General features: G+C 39.5%; 1 protein-coding gene across 1 annotated transcript in view; it reads right to left on the bottom strand.

Moving 5' to 3' along the window:
- The window catches only part of LOC104524001 (heat shock 70 kDa protein 12A), a gene marked incomplete at its 5' end in the record, with an annotated part of 42,658 nt that overhangs the window by 4,863 nt on the left and 14,521 nt on the right, over positions 1–23,274 (bottom strand). The window contains 3 exons of the mRNA XM_010166744.1: positions 323–427; positions 997–1,083; positions 3,998–4,169. Of these exons, the coding sequence (XP_010165046.1) occupies positions 323–427; positions 997–1,083; positions 3,998–4,169 (364 nt within the window). The remainder of the gene's footprint in view (positions 1–322; positions 428–996; positions 1,084–3,997; positions 4,170–23,274) is intronic.

The following is a 23,274-nucleotide window of genomic DNA, read 5'->3' as shown; positions in this document are numbered from 1 at the left end:
CTCAAAGGACAGGAAGATGACAACTCTACTAGCAGAAGTCATACCAGGACCATGGCAGGAGGTCATGGCCTGAATGAGAGCAAATAACACAGAAGATGGCAGTTTCTTACTCTCTCAGTGTGAGGTTTACCACCCAAAAGCATCAGAAACATTAAGTGATTTACCCATGTCTGACTAGCAGCTAGGTTACAATAGTTTTAAATGTGGGTCTTATTTCAGGAAGCACTGTTAGTGAGGTATAACAAATAATAAAGGCATAAATTTCCTTCACTGACAAGTCAAAACATTACGAAAATAAAGCAAGCAGTGGAAGTGACATTACCCGTTGCCTTGTAGAGCTCCTTGAGATGTCCTTCAGGGAGCCTGATCTGATGGACAGTTATATCCACTGTGCCTCCTCCACTGTCAACAACGATGTAACGGTCACCTAGTTTGCCAAAGGAATGGGCAAATGGTATTTACATTAGCATTATCACAGCAGCATATTGCAATGAAAGCTTCTCAAGGGCATTATCACCATGAGAGATAATGACTTACAGAAAGTCATAAATGTCTACGATGAAGACTTGATTTTTATTAGTAACTATAATGCTTGACAAAATATATGAAATTCAGATATCAAAAGCTATTGATTTAGCACAGATGAAAAGCATATTAATGGAATTGCTCATGCTGCTGGTGTACATTCTAGTGGGCTACCAAATTGATACTGCAGCATATTTACAAACCCTATTCTGAGGAGAATATTCTGGTTGCATTTTAAAACCTGGATTCCTTTCTTCCATCCCCTTCACAAACTGCATTTTGCTAGAGCATACAGAATTGCAGTTCAGCCTTAGTAACTAAGAGCAGCACACGAACTTGTATTTTTTTCTTTTCCTATTTATAATCACTGTGAGAACAATGCAGTGAACAGCACATTTGTGGGAAACACAAATGCTTGCCCACAATATAAAGCCAGTGAGAGCAAAGTTTATTCAAGAAAGGACACACTACCTTCCTCCAGTTCAGACCAGATCTCTCCTATGACATTTTCCACCAAAAAGGTACGACTCTGTCGATTACGACGGACGTGTTCCTTAGCTAGTCATTGACAGAAGAAAAAATTACTGAGTATAAGAAAGCACAAAGTGGTTGACATCGTAAGCTGCAGGAAACAAGAGCAAGCAGGCTGACAGATCTGTACGTATCACTTCTTAACAAAGCAAACGAACAAAAATAATTGCATTAGAATCAGAAACATTATAATGTAGTTCCTAGAAAGAAGGAAAAATGTTTTTCAACCACACTGATCTTCCTTGATACTAACGAATACAACCAATAACCTAAAATGAAAGCTATAAACAAGCCTGATTTTTTTTTTAATATCTTTTGTTTTTCTCAGCGCTGCCTGGAAGCGGGTGGGCTGGCAGGCAGCTGTGCTTGGCACAGCCTGTGCCGCCAGGCGGCAGCCCCAGCCCGCAGCCAGACCCACCTGCGCTGCCCGGGGCTGGGGAGCTGATCCCCACATTTCCAAAAGTCACTGCTGATTCTGGGGGCTCAGGCAAAAGTGCCTCATGAGCCTTTCAGGATGACAAGCAGCCAAAAGCACTGCTTCTCACATTTGTGACTTCTTAAGGTCACACTGATCATTTATAGAATCACAGAATCACAGAATGTTGGGGATTGGAAGGGACCTCAAAAGATCATCTAGTCCAATCCCCCTGCCGGAGCAGGAACCTAAATGAGATCACACAGGAAGGTGTCCAGGCAGGTCTTGAATGTCTCCAGAGAAGGAGACTCCACAACCTCCCTGGGCAGCCATTTAGTCTGAACCTCATAATATTTTAGATATACACCAGTTAAAAATTAAGTATAATCTAGCAATGCTATTAACAATAAGTTAACTTGCAAGACTTAATTGTTACTTATACATTTAAAAGATGCAAAGATGTGAAGACAAAGCAGAGTAGTGAGTGCCTTTATTATTATGCTTCTTAATCAACCCCAACCCTACTCAAAAAATCATTCCCTGTGTAATCTTCACCCACCTTCAAAGGCACTTCTATAAAACACAACAGAAGAGAGGCAACCTGTCATGCATGAAAATATTCTTTCTGAGAATATCAGCATGCAAATCACTGAATGCTTTTTACTTCTTGTTTCTATAGTGCCTATCATCAGAAAAATACCAGCAGCTCCACTTGCACCCGCACGCTCCCCATAAAGACTCTACACAATGCAGAGAAGCCACGCTAGCCTCGCTGCACTGACTTAGCAGCACACAGAGAGAGTTTAAACAATGAAGCATCGAAGCATTCAGTGACAAAACAGGCACTAGGTCCAAGCAAGGGCCTGACACAGAGCCCGCAGAAGTTAATGGGAGTCTTTTTATTCACTCCTGTGGACTAAAAGTGAATACAAGAACCAGTCTTTAACTACGACTGAAGTGAGGTTATCCTGGCTACTATGAACAGTAAAATTTTTGTTTTGACTTCACAGCAATATGGTGCTTGGAGTGCTTCTCTCTGTTTATATTTAAAGGGTTTTTCTCCTTAATCTGTTCTGAGCTTCTTGGGTGCCTGCCATGCCTTTATGAAATTTTAATTCTAACCCCAAATTAATTCACTTCCAACTTTGTTTTCATTAATTTTGACATGAAACCTTTCTCATCCCAAATAGCTTTTACCATACAAAGTCAAGGAGGAGAATGGTACTCCCCATCCAAGAAAAAGCCCATTAGCAGAAATTCATGATCTGCCAGATTCTGCCCAGCTTCAAAACCTTAACCAGATAAATTCTTCTATTATTTTCCCAGACACAAATCCCTGTGTAACCTGAAAGTAAGTTCATGTAAAATCACATGGAACTGGAATGGTTCAGGACAAAAATGAGGGAGACAGAAGGTGAGGGGCCCCTGAAGGGACTGCATCTTGTAAAGGGACTGTGTACTGTGCTCTGCGTGGGTCTCCATAACACTGAACACATCTGACAAGGGCTGGCGAGGAGAGGCACAGATTTGAGAGAACGATGTTGTGACTCTGCCTAAATAAAAAATATGCCCTCCAGTAAGTACAGGAATAGCTTCACTAGCTTAATCTTCCATTTTCCTGTACTGTTTTGACCTAGTAAATGTGATAAAATACAAATTCTTCTGAAAAATTCCTTCTAGGATAGATTAGCACACTACCACCAGTGTCAGTGCAACTGTTAAAATTCACAGAGACAGAAAATCTGTGCATTATGCAGCAATCACATCTTACTGCTGCTTCATTTTCTTTTTTTCCCCCCTCTTCTATTTTCCTCCAGTCTCAGGTAGGATACCAAGCTCAAAAATCTTTGGTGATGAAGGATCTTTTGTCAAGTGGCTTAGACTGTGGTTCAATCTCTGCCCTTCATTGTACATCAGTCCTCAAACATTGATATTAGCAACAGATCCCAGGTCAATAAATCACAAGAGCCATATCTAGTTGCTCTTCCATGAGCAGATAAATTCATTGCTATATTCCAATACTGGGTGTTCCCCTGAGTGTTGAAAGTAATCAATTATATTTCATGAAGATTACAACAAAAAAGGATTTGCCAAAACTCTGGAATATCTCAGACTAAAAAATCTCATTGCAGATCCAGTTATTTAACACTTCTTCAACAACACAGCTAATCGAACACATCATTGTTTCCAACAAATTAAATTTAAAAGTGATCCAGCATGAAGTATTGATTTTAATTAAGGCAGAAAAATACTGTTGTGAAAATACTAAAAGACTCCCACAACATTCCAATAAAGGCAAGGCAATGAAGCTACCTGCATGTTAAAATTCAAGTGCGTGCAAACATGTCTGCTGGATCAATGCCTAAACTAGTTAAATTACAGTAAACAGTGAAATAGTTTATTAAAGAACTGCTGCTAGCCTGAAACATTTCAAGAGAGCAAAGACAACAAGAAATAGTGAGAAAACAGCCCTCACAAAGCGAACAGGCAAAAGGATTTTAAAAAGTGAGTCAATAGAAGTAGTACCCTGTGTAAATCCAGTTCCAATAGTGTCACTCGGGCTATAACCATTGACAGGAGCCCTACTACTCAGATCTATCATCTGGTGCAGGCGGAGCTTTCGGCAGTAGATAGAGGCAGCCTCAGGTTCCAGGGCAATGATCAACTGCTCAGGATTTTCAGGAGATGCCATTCCTGCCTGCGAGAGAGAATCAATCAGAGAAGCGGGGTGGGAAATAAGTGCAACCTATCAGACTCTTTTCATCAAGTGAACAAGCCTGTCCCCAGCTCACAGTTTCAGTTAGAGGTCAGCCCTCCGAGTTCCACGCGCCCAGGAGCTGCTGCCATTTGCTAAAGGTCTTGATCTGGGAATTGTCCTGCCCACAATGCACAGCACAACTTCACAGGCTGTAACGGGGAAGTCTGCATGCACTTACCATGCCGAGTGTCTAACTGAGCAGCTGTGTGCATGACGGGTGGAGAAAGGAAGAAAGTCGTTTTAAAACCTGTGATGAATGGCCTAAAACCTGAACACCTAATTAACCTGTGAATCTGCATGCTAAGAGGGGCTTCAGCCTGTTTAAAAAAAATTAAGGAATATATTTGGCCTCTCCTCCCCACAACAATATTTTAAGTACATCTTTCTTTATGTCCCAGATATACCTAGTCTTTGCTGAAATGGACCCTCCTCGCACTGTGTAGCTTACTAGGAATATATAAGATACTTTGCCAGTAAAGCATCTCTTGACTTAAAACCAATGTTTTCTATTTCAAAAGTCATGGCTTCTAAGCACATTCACTTTTATAACATCTTCAAAATGCTCAGTATATTCAAGGATTCAAAATACAATAGGACAGGTTCCCTAAAGTGTAATGAGAACAAGCCTAAAAATAATCACACATTATAAAATCAACATTTGCCATTCTTTCTATTTTCTTTCCAGATTTCAGCCTCCAGACACATAGATTTTCAAGAAGCCACAGGTTCTCATGTAACAACATCACTCTCAGAGCTGGGCTTAGAGAAAAATATCAAAGAGCAGTTGACAAAACTGTGTTTTCATTCCTTTTATCCTGTACTTCTCCCTACTGTACAATTTTTCTGTTAAAATAGATAAACAAATCTTTCAGCTCTTTCTGCCCAACTTTTGGTTTACCTGCTGTTGTTGTTCAAATAAGTGCCTGAGTACTACAGCACGTTAACAAACAAATAAACATATGACCATTTTTCTGCTTCCACAGTCAGACTTCCAGCAAACCTTCACTTCAATTCATACACACACACTGTGGTGGCTCCAGAGCATCCACAAAAGAAGACAGAGTCACATGGGAAGACTGAGGTCCTGGACTGGAATTTGGCTTCTGTCGTACAGCTACACTTTGGGCTGTGGGAACTGCTGGCTAGTTTACATCTGCAGCTAGAAACTCAAAGTAAAGCTTTTTCAAAAAGCAATACTGGGATAAGACTTAGAGACATAAAATTGTCCTTCACATTTACTGACTCATTTCACCCTCTCCATCTTAATAAATAAGATAAATAGGTTTGGGGGTTTTTTTTTAATAGAAAGCATCTTCCTCATTGTTGATAACAAAAAAGGAAAAACAACAAATAAATTTCAAAATAAGAAAGTAAGGGTTAAACTAATCGCTGCTCTTTATTTTAAAAGCACATCTCATGACTGGGATTATGGTCTCTTTACATCCTTTATTGCTGCTGGGCAAAACCTTGTGCTTCAGTTACATCCACTGGACTCAACAGCATAATCTGAAATTAGTGGAACTGTCTGGGAAGGAGAATACTGTGCAAATATCAAACTTTGCCAGCTATGTGGCAACATGTATTAAAAAAAAAATATTATATTGAAAATAATGTTTGCAACCAAACTTTCAAAATTTGGAAAACACAGATTTACAGCAGCCGGAGTAACCCTAAAAGATATAAAAAGACTATCAAACGCTCACAGGTCCAAGCCAGCCTCTACTGCCATCATATCACTTCCATGCAAGCATGTTGGCAGGCACAGGCTTAGATAAAGCTGTAGAGTAGTATTGTGGATGAAGATGAAGTTCTTGCATTGTGTCATAGTGTAAACCCAACCTTTCCTCCAGCCAGTCTGGATGTATGAGGTACAAGCAGGGCTGGTTTCATGCCAGCTCACTTCAGCATCACTTATCTCCAGCTGAGCTCTTCTACACACAAAGCTTTAATTTGTTGCTTTGGAAAGGGCAAGATTCAAGATACAAATCAATACTTGGCCCCTGACAGATATTTATCTAATTTGCTACAGAATTCAAAAAAATGTACAGTCTCTGCACACAAACTACCTCAGCCCTTTACTGTCTTTGACTTTGGAAAGTTTTGCTAAAAGCCTAATCTGAATCTTTCTTGCTTCATTTTTCAGGCCAGCTTCTTGCCCTATCCAGCAAGGGCACAGAGAGAAAATAGCTCCCTACTACCCTGCTGCAGTTTTCTCATATATTAAATCCATTATCATGTCCTGTGAGGGTTCTGAATTTGAGCAGCAAGTGGGATTCTTTTTAATATCCAGCAACGTGGATGAACTTAGCATGCTCAGTCTGCTCCATATACTGTAAAAAGCAATCCTTAGTCTTGTGTTTAACTTATATGCTAAAAGAAAAAACTGTATTTTAGGAAAAAAAAATATTTTGTTGCTAAGGATATTAAAATCCAAAGGCTATATCATAAAGTGTTTGCAGAGGTGACAAGAACTGAGTTGGACACACAGGGAATGCACTGGTATTTCTTAACTTTAGGGGGAAAAAAACAGATTTTATTAACTGCAAACTCATCAGTTCTAGGGAAGATTTTGGTACAAATTTCTAAAGCTGGTTCAGCTAAAAGAAAACAGTAAACCATTAACAACAACATTTGCTTCCTCCCCTGCTGCAGCAATAGTCTGTACCATGAACTTTTCACACTACAGCCTGCACGTGAGGAGAGGACGGCAGTGACCTGCAGTGGATGGTTTCAGATCCATTTTCTCAAGACCCTCCAAATCTAGCAGATGCTATTCTTGCTACTTTTTCTCTCTAGATATTATTTTAACATACTCAAAGTATCTCCTGAGGAAAACATTGAAAACATTCAACAGAAATGACAGTTTTTAACAGTTCAAAGCACAGCTGATCCTAACAGAATTTCATGAAGAAAATGCTGGGGGTTTTTTGTTAAAAAGCTTTCTTTACAGAGTTGGAAGGCCCAGTGACAACAAAGAATGTGTTATTTCACATCATAAAAAGACCATACAAAGAATGTTGTACAGTGAAAGGTACTAGGCATCCAACATATATATATATAAGTTCATAAATATATATTTATAAGTATACATCTGTATATCTATGTATGCATATACATAGATATGTACATATATATGTATGGATCAATATTGACTCTTTCATACCTTGTGTATGCAGTATTTCTACTTAGATCATCAGAGATAGCACATTACTGTACAACTACATATATTTACACACAGCACAACGAGAATGGGGGAAGGGAAGATGAGAAAGAAAAATGAACATATACATCCTGCTAGGGAGGAGTGGAGCAATGAGGTTGCTTTAATACAAGCTCTAGGGAGATGAAGACTTAGGAGGCAGTACCTCTGTCCCACCATTACCAAGGAGAAAGGGACAGACAGGAGAAAAGTATCGAGTATGCAGAGAAAGAGAAGTGAAAAGAGCAGGCAGTCAATACAAAGAAATGGTGATGCAGTCACTAAAAATATTAACTGTAGAAGCTTGGGAATTTGCTACATTTTACATTTATTCCTTTCTATCTGCCTCACTCCATGCCCTCACCCACTGCTGCCCAAATATTACTGTAACTACGAAGAGATTCCCAAGTTCACGGGACAGATCTAAACAACGTCTCGGTATTTAACATTATATAGATCATTCTGGCACTGGGACAGAGGCATCGCCTTGCTTTTGCCTAGGGCAGCTTACAGCAGACTGTAACAGAGCCATGTCTTGACACAAGCCTGGTAAGGAGATTTTCTTTCTCCCATTATACTCACTAGCAGTATAAACCCAGTCATCACTTATGAAACATGAAGGAAGCAGAGAGCAGTTTTCCTAAAAATGTAAATGTGGAAAACTCATCATGGAACTGCAGAAATCCTTTAAGCATCAGAAAGCTCTTAAAAATTAATTTATTTGCAGGATATTTCTGTATTTATATACCTGGAAAAAGAAAAGAACCCTATGAAAAGAACTGCTTTAAAAGACTGCCCCAAACTCACTTTGCTCACGTGCCTGAGCACTAGGATTTCATGCTTTGACAAGGGAACTCCCAGATTTTCACTCACTCTAGTAAAAGAACTCTGTGAGCTGGTGCCAGTGCATCGTTGTTCATTCACCAAGATACATCATCAACAGCAGAGTGCTTCAAAGCCTCACGTACTGGAGCATATAACTTATGCATATAAGCATATAAATAACTTTACCATCCAGATGCAGGTGAATTCTCAACCTGGCGCAGGATCTGTGCTTTTATAGCCAGAGATGTGTCACCAGAGAAGAGCCACAGCTGACCATAAGTACATTCTTGATTCCCTGAACAGCATCAGCTGCCAAGTGTCAGACTAATTCATCATTAGCATATATTGAGCAAATATTGAAGCTCAATATAGCAGTCTGAGCACTTCCAGAGAACTAGATGATATTCACTCATTCTATATGCAGAATCTTCATTACTACAGATTAAAAGATGCTACTTTTCAAACGCAGCCTCACATGCCATGATGCACAAGGAAAAAAAGCAATGCATATTTATCTTAATTTTTTAAAATATTGTAATGTATATGGCCTTACAGACAGCATTACAGTGGAATATTCCATGTAGTCTGAGCCTTTTTAAAAGATAATGAAAGCCACAAGGTAGGCCTAGATGAAAAGCTCCCATCTGAAAGCTGCCACAATTAGAAGCATTGACATTTAGCTGGAGTACTCCTGCATGTCATAACGCAGCCAGGCAGAATGCTGTCGCTCTGCCAGGCCTTATTTATTACACCACAGTGACCTCAGAAGGAATAGTGTATTAGGAAATATGGCATCATTGACAAGGTACATGTTTCCCATTTCTATCCTTTCAAAATATCAAAAGCAAAAGTTCTCCTTTTTTGCTTTTTCAGAGAGATACATCAGGCACCTTTTAACAGGCAAACAAAAAAAAAAACCCTGAACACTGACTCATAACACAAGGAACATGCCTTACGTGGTATGCATCCATTTCTCTGAGCTACAAAACTGACTAAAATAACTGATATTAAGGTCTTAAATACTAAAAAAAAAAAATAAAAAAAAAAAAAATCCATGTACAGAAAATAGTACTCCATCTGTTGAATTTAAGATGCTGATTTATTATGAGAATCATATTTTAACTGGAGTCAGCCCCATGCATTTTGTATTCATCTTTATTTCCTTGAACTTCACCTGCCTGGAAATCTTCTCTCTCTTTCACGTACACACATTTCCTCTTCACTCAAAAAACTTTGAAGTCAAACTTGTTTTCTGAACAATGGAACTTCTGAAATCTCATAGCTGACTGCCATGTGGGCTGGGAGGCTCTCGGCTCACACTGCAGCTTTTCCCGTTGTCAGGGAACACATAACCTTGCTTTCCTGCACTCAGCAGCCTATTTTCAATAATTTCTGAAGCTTCTGCCCTTCCATCACCAGTGGTTGATAACACAGGCAGGCACACACCCTTTCACAAGATCACTGAAAAGGTCTAGCTTCCTTTTGGAACCAGATCATTAAAAAGGGCCAAACCTGCAGAATTAAACTGCCTTGTGCAGACTTTCCAAGAACATTTATCCATCCAAAAGGAGAGTATTTGTGTTGAGTTTGTTTGTACAAAAATCAGGCTTTCATGTCCCTGAGGTGTTGAGGAATAATAGTCTCTAGCACGGCTATCAGACGGGACTGAAGCTGTGGGCCAGCTCCTACTCCTGCCAAGCAGCAGCTTACAGGACCAAATCAGCCCCGTGCAGGCAGACTCTGAGAAGACCAATAGCAGAGGGATCTGTCTTAATTATGTTCTACAGCATGGAAGGTTGGGGAGATGAAAACATTAAAAAAATAAAATAAAGGACAAGGTGTATTTTACCCCACACTTACATAGGATTAATTCTGATGGTTCTTGCACCTCAGTGTTTTGTTAACATAGGCAGAAAATCTCAACCTGTTAAGACACAGTTCTACTTAATATTATAAAATCAGCATCTTCCTTATGGCAAAAATATGGTGAAAATATATATACATCTTAACACAGCCTGTGGAAAAAAAGGTCTAAGAAGTTAAAGAGAAATGGTTAAGAGTCAGTAGATATTGGAAATAATGGAAATGCAAAGCAGCACTACACAGATTTTGGATTAATCAGATCTGTATAGGCAGTCCAGTCTTGATCCCTTTTTCATCACAGTCTAGAGTCAGGGCCAGAGCAAACTGCACCTCAGTCTACTTCAGTGCTTATGCTCACATTAACTTGCAGATTGGTGGTCTTCACTGCTGCAAGAGGAACACAGAGGCCACTCTGACCTCTTGATTCCCCTTTGGTCCAGGGAGTAGTTCAGGCCAATTCTGAACTAGAGAAAATAATCTGATCGAGACCCATTTTTACCCATTAGCTACATTACTTTCAGGATCAAACAGAATAAGTAAATTATTCCAACACATACTCACCAATTTTAAAAAGTGCATTTTCCTGGATAAGAACTGTGCTTATACTCAGGAGGAGTGATTTTACTTTCTGTTGCACTACTAACCAGTGAGATGATCCTGTCAGACTCTGTGCTCCTCACTAACTCAGATTACGCATCTGTAAATTATGTTAACTAGTGCCTTTGTCCTTTATGCATTGAAAGCCATTAAAGGAAAATATTTTGTAAATTGGGTATAGAGTAATATACTGTATTACCTTCACGGCAGTTACATTTGATCCTTCAGAAAGAGAAACAAACTAAGAATAAGGTCTGATTGGATGAATTCTAATTTACTGCTATGATCAATTTTGTAGTCACCTAAGACCTGATTCAGTACTGTGTCATTTACAATTCACAATTAATAAGACACTTCCAGATACAAAAATGTAACATAAATAGACTAAACAGATAAACGTGTGGAAGAGAAGAACCACCCTCATTAGACAGTCGGAAAAACAAGGCACAGAGACTAAAAGCCTTGGCTAATATAACGCAGAAACCCATGATAACGCGGGAATTAGCTCCACAACCCCAGAACTGCAGTTCAGTGTCCCAGACAAATGTTACTCCTCAACAAACATCCAGCTTCAATTTCTGCATGTGACACATAGCACATGCAGAAGTTGCAGGGACAACTCCATCAAAGCCTTAGGTCCCCGTTCTGCTTTCACTGTTTGCCACCTCCACCAGCTGCATTACTTTAATCACTGATGAAGCAATGCTGCAGACCAGATGAATGTAATGAACCACTCTTCTGGGCAGCAGAAAGAACCTTTTAAGCCTGTTTTACCACTAAATCCACATTTGTAGGCACCAGAGATACAATTTAAAAGTTGGATTCCATGAAATATCTCCATAAAGATAATGTGGTTCATTAAGAAATGAAGCTCTGCAGGACAACATCATTCACCCAAAAAACCAGCAGCTGTGAATTAACATCAACATTTTTCTATTTTCCAATATATTTATTATAATTAGTAACAATAGGAAAGCCATGACTGCAAGTTAAGCACTGTGCAGCCCGCATGAAGACAGTATTGTGTGACTGAATCAAGGCAACACAAAACAGCAGTTGGAAATTAAGTGCCTTTTGAAATTTACACTGTTTAAACTAATCGGTTCATTGTGTTAACGGATTCATGATAACACCATCCACTTAGTGCCTTGGTAAGTGAGCTCTTCTCTAATCCTCCTCCTTTTTTCACTAGCTAGCACTTTCTCCAGTTCTATGGCATCAAACTGGGATGTCACAAATACACAACTGAGATCTAATTACAGAGGCAGAGCATGCCAGGAAAGAAGATGAGCAACATGGGAAAAGACTCTCAGCATTATCACAGAGGCACGTAAGGGGGAGCTGGGTTGGTAGGGAACGGGGCTAGTAGATATCACAAAGCTGCAAGAAAAGCACAGCGCATGCAGTTTTGCTAGATCTTCATCCTTGAGTCTTAAGAAGCCTTCACAAAAAGTGTTTGAAAATCACTACACCATCACATACACCGATGCTTTGCCATTAGTCTTCAGAGCGATGAAGAGCACCGCAGCACAATAACTATTGTGAATAAATACAACAGAGTGAGGTCAGACAGCCCATTTAGCTCAGCCCACTTATCTGTTCAAAGACAGATTCTTAAAATTGCTCAACAGCCACAAAATAAACAGGATTTTCAAAGGCACCCAGCTTCCTCTTAGCGATCACAGCAAAGAGGCTGGGTTTGCCAAAGGCAGAAGGAAGAGCTGCTGGGTGCTCCCGTCCTTTCCAAAATTCATCCTCAGGATTTAAGAACCCAGATAAAAACTGAGAATTAATATCTGTCTTGTCTTTTTTTTTTTTTTTTTTTTTTTTTTTTAAGTCCAGTCAACGCAACTTTTCAGTGGTGGTCAATCCTGCAAAGATCTGACATCTACAATGTCATAGAGGCACTTTTTGCTTTACAGAGCCAAGAGCTTTTTGCTTTTTCTTAAACAATATTTACTATACATATATGCATATACATAATACATATACATGAGCGCATACATTTTCCCACTGGTGTTGCCTGTTGAGTCAAAATTAGGTTTGTGGCACAGGCTGTCCCTCGTCCTATTCTGATCAGGTACTGCTGATATTTTGCATTTCAAAAGTGAGAACACAGTGGACGATTATCACAGCTGCAGAATTCCTTCAGTTTCAGCTTCTCCATCTGCACAGTTAAGTGACAGGACAAAGATACTCATCTCTGAGAAAACTGCTTGAGACAGCATAAACGAAACCTCAGGCTATGGTAAAACAGTATTACCTTCATTTTGCAGGCAAAAGAAATATAAATTATGAAAGATGAAGAGTGGAAAAGCCATCAGTTTAATGGAGGGGTCAAAAAAGAGGAAGTTAAGAGACCCCTGTAATAAGTTTGAATGTATTCACTTTGCACTAGTATAAGTGATTAAGTAACGTGAGAGACAGAAGGATGAACCCCAATGTAAAAATTGGCTTTTAAATTGTCCTTAGGATTTTGGGATTATTCTGAGACCTCTCTTTAAAACCCCAGATATCTTCCCTTCTGCCATATAGGAAGGAAACCCCTTCCCTTCCCTTCTGAAGTATACTGTTACAATATATTTCTACATTTTTTCCTTGTTTTTAAATACCAGAGCTTAGGCTTTGCAGCGATTTTTCAACTCCCAGGGCTTGCCCATACCAGAAGCTCCTACAAACTAACCCACAGAAAACTCAGCTTTCCCAGAGCATTCACGTAGGCTCAACTCAGCGCTGCTCACACTTCAGAAGTAGAACTCACAAGCTATGAACTCCTGTGAAGGGAGTTCTTAGGTGAAATCCTCTAACCTGAAGGAAATCAGGACAGATGATAACAAGGTACCTCATATTTGCACCCGTATAGCTGGTTTGGTGAACTTAACCAGAGAGATACAAATTAATTCCAGTTAATAGCAACACTACTCCCCATTTAAGAGTTTGTGCATGGACATCTATGTTGAAGGGGTAAGAAGTTTAGGGGCAAGCATTTTATTTATAATTAGACTTAGTTTTATGGTGGAAGAAACCCTTGGATACCAACTTCAAAAAGCTGGGATGAAAATACGTAACCATTGTGTAAACTATTATTATTGTTAATTCCAAAGAAACCACTAGAATCCCTTACAGCCCTCTACTACAGCACTTACTTCCTTGTTATTTCCCAATATAAATATTCATGACTGCTAATTTCCACAAGTAATGGCTACAGAATGAGCTCTGTAAAGGTTATTAACCAACCACTTTTGCACCGCTGGGTGCAAGACAGACATGGACAAATTGAAGAGGGTTCAAAGAGGGCTGCTGGAGAACAAGTTCTGCGAGGAGAGACTGAGGGAGTTGGGTTTGTTTAGTCTGATAAAGAGGCAGCCAAGGAGCAATCTAAAAGCTGCCTACAGCTACCTGAAGGGCAGTTATAAAGACAGCACAACATAACTTTTCTCAGTCTTGCCAGGAGATATAACAAGGGGCAACAGCCACATATCGCAGCTCATAGAGTTCAAATTGGATATTACAAAAAACCCTTTTTCCAAGGAAGTTGATGCAGCATTGGAACAGTTGCCTGGAAAAGCATCTCTGTCCTTGGAGATTTTTAAAACTTGGCTTAAACAAACCACTGCTGATGGGGTGTTGGCAATAACCCTGCTTCAAATGGAAGGTCATTCTAGATGATCAAACGCTTCCAATGAATGCTTCCACAATTCTAAAATGGTGCAGGTATTCCGCACTGAGGAAGACCAGAACTGCTGGTAGGAATCTTTCCCAAATGCCAAAGACCTAAACACTTTCTCATTCCTTGTCTTTGTGAATGCTGTGTCAAATCCTTGTTTGCATCAGCGAGAAGGAGCCCATCGTGTCTGACAGTATGACAGCAGCACCAGACTCTCTGTAACAAGCCTGCAGTTATTCCAGGCCTCACAGATTTCCTTATGGTGTTCAGTCATCTTTGCAATTAGAACTTTAAGTGTCTTGGGCTCAAAAGGCAACATTTGTCACAGTACACTTTTTTTAATCTGAAAGTTACAGTTTTAAAATCTGAAAAGATAAAGATCACAACAGTCCTAACCAGTCCTTTAGCCTTAAAACATCAGCCATCAGTCACTTTAAAAGTGATTCAATATAGGGAAAGCAATTAGTTTATTGCATCAAAGATGCACAAGTGGAGTTTATAACACTAGTACAATCTGCACCCAAAAAAAGTCTGCCTCAGTCCAGTGTCTTGTCAGAGAGAGAAATTAAATTCCTAATTAATTAATTCTCCTGTATTTGGTTGTAAAGAAAAAATGGTCCTTAAAAGCATGAGAATACAAATAGCAGGACTTGAAGCTCAGTTCTTCTGCATTCAGCTCTGCTACAAGCTTCCCATATAACATTTTGCAAGTCACTCAGACCAAACTTTGTGAAACAATCCACTACAGCAAATGCATCAATTTCTGAGTATCCAACTCAATACCAAGGTTTACAACACAGCTATTGCTGTACTTTGTTGGAACAGGGGGTGTTTCAACTCCGAATAATGAAGATAGCTATCTATCAAACACATACCTGATCATGCTACTTAGCAAGCTGGTTTGGACCAAAGCAGAATCCATTCGATATTTCATTTTCATTTACTAGCCTATCAATAAAGCTATTCCTTCTTCTATGATAAGAAATAAAGTACAGCCTGTAACATCGCTCCCTCCTAATGGCTGTTTAGAAACCAGGGCATTATCTCATTCTGAAAAGCACAAAGACAAATGTGGCACCTGGAACTGTAATGAAGTGTGACGTTTACTTTCAGCACACTCCGAATAATGAATTTTGTGGAGTTCCTTTGGCTACAGTCAGAACTGCTGCATTTCTGTGGTCACTGATTAGATGAACCAATTTGTTATAGATGGCTAGGCTGTCTTATTGAGATAAATGCCTCTGCTAAGCATGGTCAGACTGCCTCAATTTATTTTTCCTGAGTTTGCTGTTACACAGATAAGAGTATAGATTGCTTTACCTGTGCATTTCTATACTTTGTATTTTATACATTATTTTTATAATCTATTCTTTGTATTTTCAACCTGAACTTGGAATTCCTTGGGACTGTAAGCACTGTTTGATTCTACTATTAAAATCCATAGTCATCATGTCTTCTGGATTCTGTATTATAATTTCACTTTTTAAATTTATAAACAATACAATTTACTAAATATAGGCTATAATACAAACCTTTGAAACTCCTAAAATGCATAATGGAATCCAGAGAAGGAAGAGAAGCAGATAATCTCAAGTGCCCCTAAGCTCTGTGAAGTATAACAGGGAGATATGCAGCTCTCCTGGGACAGTAGGAGCAATTAGAGGACAGAGAACAGGAAATATTGTTGAATTCCTATATGTGACACTAACAGAAATGCAGAATATTGAAAGAATACAGTATTCACTATATGTTACAAGGATTAAGATTATACTTCTAGTCCAAATGCTAAGGTAAATATGACTTCTTGCAGAAAACAACAATGCTGACAAAAAGGGCTCCTCTCTGTCAAGCCTTCCAAAACATCACCCTCCTCTCGCAGTCAGAGGAAGTCTTTTAACTGGTTTGTCTTAGTTCAAAAACCTGAGGATATTTATAATTTAAAAATGTATTGTGACAGCTCTGACAGGGGAACATCAGTCTACCCCAAAACTAGCAGACATCTTCTATGACTTAAAGAAAAAGGCCCTGGGGACAATCTTGAGCTACTTTACAACTGTCAGACTGCTCATGCAGAAGATGAGCAAATCACACAGAAATGTGTATAAGCTGTTTATTCTAAAGTTGTACTTTCATTGAAAAAATACATCTTTAATTTTTGAAGGATTGTTGCTTATTTGTTTAGACGATTCATGCTGATTCATTTGAAAGACAATTCATGCTGAACTTCCTATGAAGATGATTTCAAGGTTTTACAGGGCCCTGCAGACCTGAGAGCTAACGTGGAAGGAGAGAATCAGTGTGCTGTCTTGGCGAAGGTGACAGATGGAAATCAAAGAGATAAAAGTATTGGGAAAAGTGTGCACCGCACCTATGTGAGGGTCTGGGAGTACGGTCAGGAGGAACTGCCACACACCACTGCCTGGTTTGCCTCCTCAGTCTTTGACTCTCCTCTTCATGCACATACTTCAGCAAGCTCATGAGCCTGGGCTCAGATCTGCATCAGCCACAGCCACAGGAGCAGGGCTGGTTCACTGGGAGTTCACATCTGCTCTCAACAGACTGCACAGAGATGGGCAAGAGCTGCCATATCTCCCAGCAGCACAAGACAGCACCCAAAACTCCACATACACTGGTCTCTGAATGCTTTCTGATGCAGTCACAGAAACTATATTTCTGTCATAAGCCTCCTGCTTTCTCTTTTCTCCCCTGAACCTGCATCATCAGGAGGTGCATCCATATAACACTTTCAGTGGAAACAAAAAGTATCTCAGCTGCCTTTTGCCAACTACTGGGAGGAGTGGTGTGAAAATTCAGTTGCCATTTGGCACTGTATGGCAGTCTGCTCTGAATATCTCCCAATGGAAAATATTCTGTTGCCCTTATTAAGACAGAAAAGGAGGGCCTACATACCCTCAGGTAGGGGTGTCTGTTCTTCACTGCCTTCAGAAGATGCCCACTGGAACTGAATTTTTAGAAGTGGCTGCTTTTCAGACAGAAACAGAGATATAGAAGTACTACCTTCTCTTTGGGGCATGATGAGAGGATTACTCCTCTTGCCATCTTAAACCCAAAAATGTCTTCTTCCATTTACACTTCACTTTTCTACAGGAGAGCTCTGTAGTTTGCAGAGAAGTGACACTCATAGGTTATAACAGTGACATGGACAAATCCAAAAGCGGATGTCTGAGCAGAGTGGTTGGAACTTAGTATTGTAGCACGTGCTGATAAGCAGGCCTTGAGGAATTAAAGTGGAACATCAGGAAGGTAATACCTGAATTACAACCACTGGCTACCAATCATGAAGCAGCATTAAAACCTCTTTTGTTTAATGATGCATGGAGAAGGTTCTCCAGTTTACCTGTGCCTATGCCTCAGAAAGCTTTTGTGAACCACTGATAAGAAAAAAAAGATAATTTCTTGGTACATACAGGCAAGGCACAAGCTTTCTGGGTCCTCATGAGAGAGAAAATGATTTCTTGTATTTGTGAGACAGAAAAGATTACCAACAATTGCAGCAGACCTTACTTAGGACATCACATTTAGTCTATCATGTTTTAGTCTCAGAAGTAATCAAGATATGTATACATAAATTTCTAAAGGGAAGAATCTTGAATCCTTTACAAGGTAAGGAAGAAACACAAGACTGTGAAATCATCAGCTTTTTTCTTTGCACAACAGGCTACACAAAATCTCCAAATTGCTTGTTTTGTTATGCCCCTGCCCCTTCCTTCCTCCAAAATTTTCACCATTATTGGGACCACAAATAAATCCAAATTAGCACTACTAAAGCTGACTCATATATTGCTGAACGGTAACATGCTAAGGGAGAGATCATGTTCATTGACAGGTTGATGGTAAATGGGACCACAGTGGCACTGAGTCCATATTTCCACTGGGGTGATATTGCTGCAGCTCACTCCCAAGTGACTGTTGCCACAGATCACAGTTGTGTGGTAAATGCAAGCTTAGCTCCAAGTGGTGTTACCAAGAATTTTTTGCTGCATTATATTTTATCCCCCAAAGTGCAAGAGGACATTAGTTGCAAGTTTTATGACTAGCATGCATTAGAAAAATGAAGCCATTAAATTCTCATTTAATGAATGAGAACATGAAGCTTTTCAATTTTTCATGTTATATGAGTCTAGAAATGCTTTTTGTACCATGGGCATGCATCAGTTACCACAATAGCAAAGCCTGACTCTGAGTATCCTCCGAGTGTTTCAGGCTCTCCTCTTTCCTTTGTTTCAAAATATCCTCATTGTAGGTCCCTATGGCTCAGGCTGATTTTAATAGACACAAATGACCCTGACTGAGAGCAGCTTCACAGAGAAAACTATATGTTGGTACATTAGTAAAGAAAGTCTTACTCCTTTTATTAATTTGATAGACACTCTCTCCCTTGGATGAAGCAGAGAGCTTTTCTATCTATATTTTAATTTAGTTAACATTCATAGAAATATGTATAATACTATAGGTGGGGTCTAACTAGAGCTTTGCACAGTGTTGCTTATCTTTACTGGAACTTTCTCTTGCTACATCCTGAAGTTACATTTCCATTTTGGTGTCAAATTGGCATCTGACAGCCACGTGGTGATCACCTTGTACACAGAGGATCTTCTCCACACAGATCTGTGAATTAGTGAAGATCCAGTCTGTAGCACGAAGCTATTTAGTTTGTCCTTATGGTTATGATCTTGCACATTGCATAATGAGAATTTTATTCCACTTTTAAGCATCTGTGAGATTTACTTAATCTCCTGTGTACTGTCTCCTAGCTCTACTGGATCAGCACATTTTCTCAGAGCTTGCTATTTTCTGTTAGTTACATCTTATTTTGTACCTTGGGCTTTCTGATTTTGCCTTAATATTTTTCACTATAGTTCTACTTTCAGCTTGCATTTCTTTTCTTTTTGTAACTGAATACTGGCACCTAAGATGTCTTTTAGACTGATCCATTATCCTCCTTCATTGCCCTTTCTATGAACTTATTACAAGCAATCCTACCCACTAGTTTTAGACCTTGTCCACACTGATTTATATTTGTTTGTGGACTCTATCACGCCACCCACTCCTCTTGGTTGTAGTTTAAAGACTTTCAGACTGTTGTTTTCTTATGACTGGAAAAACCCATCTAGCACAGTCTTTCTGCCAGGCAGAGGGAAGATTCTAATTGTTGGCTACTTCTGTTGGCTCCAGTGCCCTTTCAGGCATTTTCTAAGATCTTGAGAAACATGTTCCACAGTTTTAGAAGACAAGCACAGATCCATCTACCTACTCCTACCTCAAATGCTACAAAAACTTCCTATTTTACTTGCTTTACAAAATAAAAATAAAACCTCAAAATATTCCAACTTGTTCCACAGAAGTGGACAAACAGAAATGTACAGAACAAGATTAGCAGATGGCTTTGTCAATTGGCTCTGTTTTCATGTGAACCTGGCTGGATAATTAAAATCTGTAAACTGAGATCAATTAGTACACATTTCCCACTGTGTTAAGTTCCCACTGCATAATCTTCACTCCTCAATTAGTTATCCTTTCCTAATTAAACATAGCTACAAGATGCAGTATCCTCCCTAACACATTACTTAATAAACAATTTAATCTTTATGATTAAAAAGATCTTAATATCACAAAAGTGAAAGCATGGACTAAAGAGAACCCCAGAAGCTACAAATAATCAGGATGGTTGATTCATTAACACACTTCTGCCTCGTCTACCTCCACTAACAAGTACTGTTTCAAAGAAATCACCAGCTTCCCAATGCTTATGAGTGAACATCATTGCCTTTTTAAGTAGTCTATAGCAGAAGTCTGGTACCCTGTGCCTAGACAAATAAATTTCAGTTGTGTGTGTTTTATGTACAAAAGAAAATACTTCCAAAGCAATAAGCATAGCTCAGCTTCACAGTTACCAATCTGGCTAAGTTTCTCTAGTCATTTTTTTAAAAAAGCAAACATACCTAACATCACGTTTTTATTAGTAAGGAATTTTATGTGTCATCACATTACTCTTTCATCAAGTTGTTTTACTTTTCTCCGAAGGTTTCTATAGAGTAGGCTAGTACTGATTAATGTAATTTAACCCTGGAACACAATGTGTTAAATAGTTTCCCTTATGTGCATTCCATGACGAAACTGATATGAAAACATTAATAAATATTCAGCACAAGAGCTGGTTAAAGAAAGCCTCTGGAATTCCAGGCTCATATACTTAATCCTATAACCTAAACTGCCTCTCTGTTTATTTATATGAGTTTACCGTGCAAATTATTTGGTTTGCCGTTTGTAATTGGAAGATACATTTACTTCAGAGCTCTAGAACTCAATTTCAAAATCAACAGTTCATATTAGAAGAAGAGAACCCTCAATATCTCTAAGTAGACCAGCTGACTGATGTTTGTAAGTCTACAGAATATTTCAGGCAAGCTTACAAAAATGCACTATCCTTCCCTTTCCTTTGCTCTGCCCTGAGTGCATTTGGTATGCCATGTTTTACTTTCTTTTTTTACAGCTTCTGCATTCACATACTCCTGTCACACCCCAAACCCTTCCTTAAAACCTCATTCCTACTGGCATGTTCAAGGAATTCCAGCCTGCAGACTCTGCTCTGCACTTACTGTGCCCAAAGAATGTGTATTGAAAGATGAGCTGGAAGAATGCCTTTACTGAAAAGAAACACTCTGCCAAGAATATTGGATCCTGTGTTCTTCTAATAATCTACAGCGCCTGAATTTCATTTGGATAAGGGATTAAAAGTGCTGCTTATAGTAATAATAATACATTAAGACAGCAAAGCGCTCTTAAGACTGAACCAACTATTCACACCTACCCAGATTCAATGGATTTCTACAGAAATGGTCTTGAATAGTTTTAAGAGTTTCTTGTTTCCATTCATGGACACACGGGTTTGCTTTGTTTTAGTTTTGTCATCAGTAACACAAGACTAATAAAGCACTGAACTTTCTTGTGTCAGCACAAAGTCAGATGACACAGAGGTGGGATCCTGGTTTTGTGTCCATGTTCACACGCCACTCTGATGAGGTTGTAAGCTCCAGGCCATGTTCACGAGCAGGAAGTGTCTCACCTCCACACCTAAGCCATCTTTTTATGTTGAGGTCTAAACCTCAGGCTCAGTGCAGGCTGCATTTGGCTGCTTCAGCAAGGACAAGAATAAGGGCAGGTCCCACCCACATGATTGGGATGGAGTCCTCCCACATGCTGTCCAACAGTACCACTCTGACAAGGTCTCCAAAATAAGAAAACACACCAGCAATTTGAATTTATTACTCACGATAAGAGTTCTTCATGAGAATGGGATTCCTTCTACGCCTGGTAAATACAGCACTTCTGAGAGAACTACGCCAAAGCAAAGAATTTGAAACAGAACTAGGACACAGAAACAAGAAAAGTTAACACTATTTATGATGCCTTCTGTTTCACCCAGGGGCACAATAAGAAACCTGACTGATGCATCCTAAGAGTCATTATTCAGGATGTATTGAACACAGATGCAACGCACACTAATCCCAGCAGACTTGTTTTGGGAAAGGAAACTTAAGCCAAAGTCAGCCATACAGAGATGACACTCTGCTCTTGCCACAGAGCTCTCTCCAAGGGACCAGACCTCAAAAAGTATCACACAGCTTAAGAACTATCTCTGGACACATAGGAATTAAGTATGAGAGACACAAGAAGTGTCTGTGAACTGCTCCCTGCCTGGAAGTGTTCAAGGACAGGTTGGATGAGGTTTTGAGCAATCTGGTCTAGTGGAAGGTGCCTCTGCTCATGGCAGGGGGGTTGGAACTAGATTATCTTTAAGGTCTCTTCCAACCCAAACCATTCTATGATTCCATGTTATTGAGGAAGAAAGCAATTTTGATTCAGCAAAGTGAAGCGGTAAAGACACGCAACTCTACAGCCTACCAGACTTAGTCCTTCAGGAAGCCCCCTCAGAAAGCAAGACAAATGAGAATAAACAAATACCTGTTTCAAAGAGGTAACAACTCAAGTATAACAAGAGTTAAGGATACAAAAAGTGCAACAGCTGAATACACATGGGGCAGGCAGGGTAACAGAAGCAATGAGGAGCATTTTCATAAATAGGTCAATCACAGTCAAGTTTTTGCAGGTGTGAAAAAAGAAAAAATGCATTTTAGAGGGAGTTTGAGAGGAGGAAAATGAGTTAGCATTACAGATGTTCATGTCCATGACATGCAGCTTCTGTCTGAGATTACACAGATGAAGGAGTGAAATGTAGGTTTGATTGCCTGTCAAATACGAAGCTACAAAACCCTTTAGCAGCAATAGTCTGAAGAGATACAAACCAGGCCAGATTACAGTTGCCAAAGCCAAAACAACGATGTTGCAGTAACCAGGATGCAAAATCTGTAACAGCTTTGATGAAAACTCAGCATTATGTCCAGACAGGAAAAGCTGTCATGCAGACAGAATTAGCAGGATTTTGATAGGCTGGATGGAAAGAGAGAGGAAGAACTGTGAGCTGAAGGGAACACCCAGATTACTCATTCAAATGAGAAAGCAGCACAGCAGCTGGAAGCGAATCTCACGGGAGCCCTTGGGCAGATTAAGAGTTCCAGGTTAGCAATGTTTTGTTTAAGGCAAGACAGAGATGAGGGGATGTCAGGGTTGCACTGAGATTGTAGGCTGTACCAAAGCTGATGGATGTTGAGTGCAGAAGCAGATCTACAACACTTCCTACTTGATTTCATTAATTCCATGCAATATTAAGCTTTGCCTAGACAAATACCTAACCATTGCAGAATGGCTGGGCTTTATGTCCTGGTCTAATGACTGAAGTTCGTATCTTTGTTCTCTTAGAGCTACATTACTTGCCACAGATTACTCAAGCAAATTTCCACAGCTCACTAACA

Source organism: Antrostomus carolinensis, unplaced genomic scaffold (assembly GCF_000700745.2).
Source record: "Antrostomus carolinensis isolate BGI_N321 unplaced genomic scaffold, ASM70074v2 scaffold12154, whole genome shotgun sequence".
Classification (NCBI taxonomy): Eukaryota; Metazoa; Chordata; class Aves; order Caprimulgiformes; family Caprimulgidae; genus Antrostomus; species Antrostomus carolinensis.
Note: the sequence above shows the minus strand (reverse complement) of the source record. Positions and strands in the feature narration are given on the sequence as shown.